Raw genomic sequence first — 6,722 nt, 5'->3', positions numbered from 1 at the left:
TCGATATCGGATTCCTCTTTGGTGGAGACAGAGGTCTCGTTGGCCCTTTGGTTGGTTTTATTTGAGTTGTGAAACTGAGAATGGAGATTGCAAATTCGGAATGGGATCTCTCACAACGCCGCTGCTGCAACGAAGGCTACTACTGATACTGTTGCGATGATTGCTGCCCCACGATGGAAGGANCCATGAACATCACNAGGAATCACCATTGCTAAAGTCGCTGAATCTCTTATTCCATTTTCCTTTTCGACCTTGTTTCAATCTTGGNTNTCCTTCATTGAATTTGGTTTGTATGGTATTAGNTNACGAATCAATGCGTGGGAGAAAGATGGGTGAGAAGAAACTCTGTGGTGTTTGTTGGGTGAATGNGGGTAAGAACGAGATTCTATTGTGTGGTGAGNGAGAGATNGTTTTCTGGTGAAATTGAGTTCCTCCCTATTTTTGTTTTCTTCTGTGTTTCTGTGTGGTGAGGGAGAGATGGAGATGAGTTTGAATGGGTGATGTCCTCGNGGTGGTTACGGGTTAGGCATGAGGTAGTGGTGAGCCAAAGGGGAGTGTCGTGTGTTTTGATGAGTGATCCGATTGGGCAAGGCCAGAATGAATGTGTTTTGTTTTCCANTGAGGGAGATGAATGATAGATGATNAGATGCGAGAGTGAAGAAAATTCAAGTGGCTCCCGATTCAGCATAGCAGAGGGGTGAAGAGGAGGTTTGGTGTTGTGTGTCTGATTAGAGAATTGCTGAGAGGTTTCTGTTGAGTGAATGAGTCATCAGAGGAGCCGTGTGTGTGATGGATTATGGTGGAGATCCCTCCTGAATGATGGTGGAATTGGCATTGAAAAAGGAAATGGCAGTTGGCGAGAGNAATGGTCAATGGTGTGTGCGTCTTGTGTCCATCCGTGGAAGCAAGAAGATTCTTCCCCCCCAAATTAGGTNGGCCAAAAGGAGATGTTTTTCTTATGCACTAGAGAAACGGTTTTGGAGTAAGCGATTCTATTGAATCAGTAGTGGGATTGTACCCCTGTCTGATGGAGATTTCTTTNTGTTATCATGTGCACCCATGAAAGCCACCATAACGTCTTGGACTTGTTCTTTTCATTCACGTTTTTTCCTCTCTTTTTTTCTCTTCTTTTTTTTTCTTCTCTTTTCTTTTCTTTTTTGATTTTGCTTTTCTTTTTTCTTTTTTTCTTTTTTCTTTTTTTCTTTTTTCTTTTTGCTTTCATTTCTCTCTTTTTTTTTTCAAAATAATAAAATCAAACAAAAAGTAAATCAAAATCCAATATTAAAATAAAAATTAATAAATAAAATAAAATCTAGAAATATGAAATTAAATCCAATAATAAAATAAAAACTAAATCAAATAGTAAAATAAAAATAAAATNAAAATGAAAATAAAATAAAACAAAAGTAAAAACGAATCCTACTATTTAGTCACCCGGACGAAATTGGGTGTTGACAGTGAGGCATAGTAGATCGCTCTAGGAAGCTTGTCAATCTTCTGTGTCAGGACAGCTCCCAAGGCATAATTTGATGCGTCACACATGAGCTCAAATGGGCTGTGCATTCAAGTGCCTGAGTGATCGGAGCGGTGGTCAAAGCCTCCTTTAGGCAGTCAAACGCCTGCTTGCATCTATCATTAAAATCAAAATCAATCTCCTTCTCCAACAGTCTGGACAAGGGAAGTGCCTTCTTGCTGAAATCCTTGATAAAGCGTCTGTAGAAACCTGCATGTCCAAGAAAAGATCGCACCTCTCGCACGCAAGAGGGGTAAGGCAACTGTGAAATCACATATATCTTAGCAGGGTCTACCTCTATTCCCTTTTCAGAAATGATATGTCCTAGAACCAAACCTTGTTCAACCATGAAGTGACATTTCTCAAAATTGAGAACAAGGTTTGTTTCTATGCATCTTTTCAAAACTTTTTCCAGACTGTCTAAAAATGCATCAAAATAGGATCCATAAACAGTAAAATCGTCCATAAACACCTCTATGCAACTCTCAAAGAAGTCACTAAAAATGCTAAGCATGCACCGCTGGAAGGTACCAGGGGCGTTGCATAGGCCAAAGGGCATCCTCCTATAGGCAAAAGTGCCAAAGGGGCAGGTGAATGTGGTCTTTTCTTGGTCCTCAGGAGCAATATTTATTTGGAAATAACCAGAAAAACCATCAAGAAAGTAGTAGTGAGATTTACCTGTCAGGCGCTCCAACATCTGATCAATGAATGGCAGGGGGAAATGATCTTTCCTGGTTGCTTGGTTAAGCCTCCTATAGTCAATGCAGACTCTCCAACTATTTTGCACTCTTGTTTGGATCAACTCATCCCTCTCATTTTTCACAACTGTGAGGCCAATCTTCTTGGGCACAACATGTATAGGGCTCACCCATTGACTATCTGATATGGGGTAGATGATCCCAGCTTGCAAAAGCTTTGTCACCTCCTTCTTGATAACGTCCATAATCACTGGGTTTTTCCTTCTTTGTGGCTGTCTCACTGGCTTTGCCCTATCCTCCAACAGAATCCTATGCATGCATGTGAATGGGCTAATACCAGGGATGTCTGCCAAACTCCAACCTATGGCTTTCTTATGCGCCCTTAACACTCTAAGCAACCTCTCCTTTTGAACAGAATCAAGGGAGGTGGAAATGATCACTGGTTTCCTCTCATCATCCTCCAAGTACACGTACCTGAGGTTTTCTAGGAGTTGTTTCAGCTCAAGAGTGGGTTCCTGCAAGTCAGATTCAAGTGTACTTCCTGCAACGTGGTTAATGCATTCTGACTCTAAAGAATGAACAGGTAAAGGCAGAAAACCCATCTCATCATAGTCCAGATCAATATCCATCACAGGTGTATCAACAACATCATCAATATCATCCAAATCATCAAAAACACGCATATCATCAATACCCTGGACATCATAGTTCTCATCCAAATCAACATCCAATTCAACATCAAATTCAAGTCCTGATTCAAACTCAGATACTATGCATGAATGTACAGAAGATAGAAAAGAATGTTTCTTCTCATGCATAGAACGAAAATCATCAACAATAAACACATCAACAATGTCATCCAATGTATCAATTCTCAACACAGAATGGTCCTCAGTTGGATATTTCATGGCATCAAGGATATTAAAATGCACAACAATATCAGCAATTTCCATAGACAATGTCCCAACATATACATCAATCTTGGTACGGGCAGTTTTCAAAAATGGCCTGCCTAGGATAATGGGGGCGGATCCATGAGGGAAACCATCCTCCATCTTCAAAACATAGAAATCAGCAGGAAATATCAATTCACCTACCCTAACCAAGACATCCTCTATGTAACCAGTCGGGTGGGTAACACTCCTATTGGCCAACTGAATGACCACACCCGTGGTTTGCAAAGGACCAAGAGACAAAGATGTATATATAGACAAAGGCATGACATTTATAGATGCACCCAGATCAAGCATAGCATTTTCAAATTTACTGTTCCCAATCACACAAGGAATGCAAAACATACTTGGGTCCTTGCACTTTTCAGGAATGTGCGGGACCGACTTACCAATAAGAGCTGATTCATTCCTTCCCATGCTGATCCGTTCATTGCCCTTCATCTTCCTCTTATGTGTGCACAACCCCTTCAGAAATTTGGCATACTTGGGTATCTGTTTGATGGCATCGAGTAGTGGTATGTTCACCTCTACTTTCCTGAAGGTCTCCAGAATTTCCCTATCCACCTCTTCCATCCTTTTGGTAGGAAGTGCCCGTGAAGAGAATGGAAGAGGGATAGGTCGGTCAATCAAAGGAGAAGGTGCGGCAGCGGTGGTGGTGGAAGAAGAAGAAGGTCCACCTAGAGGAGAAGAAGAACCACCGGGAGAGGAAGAAGGTTCGCCCACCTCAAATGTCCTGCTTGGACCAGTTTGGTCCTCTTTTCTAGGACAAGTAGCAGGTGTGGGTGTAGATGTAGGGGTTGGCTCTGTAGGCACAACAATCTGCTTCCCTGATCTAAGGGTGATGGCACTCACATTCCTCGGATTTTGCACAGTCTGGGATGGTAACTTGTCAGAATTTTGTGACTGTGTCTGGTTGAATTGTGTTGCCATTTGACCCATCTGAGTAGTAAGATTCTGAATAGAAGCTCTGGTTTCCTGCTGAAACTACTGAAACTGAGCTCTGGATTCCTGCTAAAATTGCATGTTTTGAATAGTCATCTGCTTCACCAACTCCTCCAAGGTAAGCTCAAAAGAAGACATGTCAGGTTGAAGAACTGGCTGGGCAGGAATCTCTGGCTGTTGTTGCCTCTCATATCTCCGAACAAGTGGAGGCACATATGGTTTGTTAGGACCTGCAGCATTATGGAAAAATGGTGGTTGTTGTTGTGGTTGTTGCTGCTGTTGTGCATTATTGTTCCATCTAAGATTTGGGTGATTCCTCCACCCTGTGTTATACCTATTGCTGGACAAATCATAACTTGGCTGTTGTGGCTTCCTGTTGGTTTGTATGTTTGCAGCATAGGCTGGAGATGCATCATGGCCAGTAGGTTGCTGCAAAGCAGGACAGTCATCTGTATAATGCTCATTGGAGAGACATACACCACAATGTTGTGCAACAGATTTAGATGGAGATGCTGGTGTCTGACTTAAAGCCATCTGCGATACCAAACTCACAAGGGAGTCAATCTTGCCTTCTAATTTCCTGTCATCAGATGATGAAGACTGGGTAACAATATCATGTACTCCCCTAACCACAATAGTATCACTCTTGGTGCCAAATTGCTGGGAGTTAGAAGCCATCTTCTCAATCAATTGCCTGGCTTCAGTAGGAGTCGTAGCTCCTAGTGCTCCACCACTAGCAGCATCAATCATACTCCTATCCAAGCTATTGAGACCTTCGTAGAAATATTGGAGAAGGTTTTGCTCTGGTATCTGATGGTGAGGACAGTTGTCACAAAGCCTCTTGAATCTCTCCCAATACTCATATAGGCTCTCCCCACCAAGCTGCCTAATCCTAGTGATGTCTTTTCTGATAGTTGTGGTTCAGGATGCTAGGAAAAACTTTGCTAAGAACAACCTCTTCATATCATCCCAACTGGTGATGGCTCTAGGCGCTAAGCAGTACATCCACTCCCTTGCTGCATCCTCTAATGAATAAGGAAATGTCCTTAAGAAGACTTGATCCTTAGGAACATCTTGAGGCCTCATGGATGAACACACATAGTGGAAATCTTTCAGATGCTTACGCGGACACTCACCTGCAAGGCCATGAAACTTGGGCAACAAATGGATCAGTCCAGTCTTGAGAACAAATGGTATACGTCCTTGATGAGTCGATATTTTATTGATTTCACTTAGTTTATTGTGCTAATCAAGGAATTGTGCTTAATTGTCTGGTATTTTCCCGTTTTTCCTAATTATGCTTAATTTGATCGGAAAATCTAATTTTAATTAATTTGAATGTTCTGAGCTAATTATTTGCATTATTATTTTCAGGGAAAATTTTGGAAACACAATTTGGGACATTTGAAGGAGACAAAATAAATTCAAGACTCTCAAATTAGACATTTTAAATTTTATTGTATTGTAATTTTAATCGTTAGAACTTTTTAGACAAACTTTTACTTTGTGGGCCAAATTTTGGAATTTGTTGTTGAGCCCAATAGTAAAAAAATAGACACATGGCACCTAGGGTTTTGGGGTGGACCCCACCCCATTATTTTAGGACACATGATCCTAGGTTGAAGGGAGGCCACCAATTTACTTGAAGAGCCGTCACTCAAGAAGAGAGCTGGACTGGAACGTATGGAGAGGGCTTTGTCTGTTTCTTTCCATGGAATTTTTAGTTGAATTGTTAGATTATGGATGAAAGGCAGCCACGGGTCTTGACCTTGGTTTGCTTCGGTTCAGCATACCGTTACAACATCTATTTCTTTTCTGTTTAATTTGTGGTAGCACTGGAATGATTTTTAGCATGGTCACGTGAACTTCTGGTGCATTGCAATATCATTTTTTATTTAGTTTAAAGGGGTTCCGATTTCTCTAGCTTTTTGCTTTTAAAGATTGAGATTAGGTGAAAGATTTCTCTAGCATTGCAATATCACGTGCTGCAACAGGAAACCATTTCCATTTCTCTCTTTTATTTTCTTTTCTTGAATGAAACCTTGGTAGCTCATGTCCAGAGGTGGTAGTGTACGGTGCAACCAGCATTTCTTTCAATTGGACTTTAGAAGACGCACACGGATAGTGGACTCGGTTGGGAATTGTATTTTTTTTTATTTTTTTTATTAAAAGCACACTCATCTCCCTTCCTTTGCAGAGGTTTTTAATTTTGAGTAGTGATTTTCTTTGTTACATACATACATTTAAATTTATAGATTTTCCAATTATGCATTACTTTCTTTACTTCTTGCTACTACAATTTCTCATTGTCTTAATTTNTGATTATAGTTGTTTAGTTGTTTAGCATGGTTAATCCTGAATTTTATTTTCTTGCATTCATCTTGTGATTTTAATTTTTACCGTTGCATTGTTCAGTTTAATGTTTTCAGTCATTTTAATATTTTCAATTATGTTGGGTTGTATTGAATTTACAACTTTATTTTAATTCATTGCATTCACAAAACACTTTCAAACCCCCCTTCCCACTTCATGTCTGACCTAATCCTCGAACCACATTTGGTCCTTGAGAGACGACCTAGGAGTCACTTCCTAGTCTATATTGCATTNNNTNATNCT

At 40.5% G+C, this 6,722-nt stretch overlaps 1 protein-coding gene across 1 annotated transcript; it reads right to left on the bottom strand.

Annotated features, from left to right (window-relative positions):
- Positions 1–4,175: 4,175 nt before the first annotated feature.
- On the bottom strand, positions 4,176–5,192 carry LOC106754499. The gene is made up of 3 exons (XM_014636515.1): positions 5,062–5,192; positions 4,463–5,013; positions 4,176–4,336 (listed from the first exon to the last, which is right to left on the bottom strand). The coding sequence occupies exons 1-3, from the start codon at positions 5,190–5,192 to the stop codon at positions 4,176–4,178; spliced, it is 843 nt and encodes a 280-aa protein (XP_014492001.1).
- Positions 5,193–6,722: the final 1,530 nt, after the last annotated feature.

The sequence above is a fragment of the Vigna radiata genome, unplaced genomic scaffold, assembly GCF_000741045.1.
Source record: "Vigna radiata var. radiata cultivar VC1973A unplaced genomic scaffold, Vradiata_ver6 scaffold_251, whole genome shotgun sequence".
NCBI classification, from domain to species: Eukaryota; Viridiplantae; Streptophyta; class Magnoliopsida; order Fabales; family Fabaceae; genus Vigna; species Vigna radiata.
Note: the sequence above shows the minus strand (reverse complement) of the source record. Positions and strands in the feature narration are given on the sequence as shown.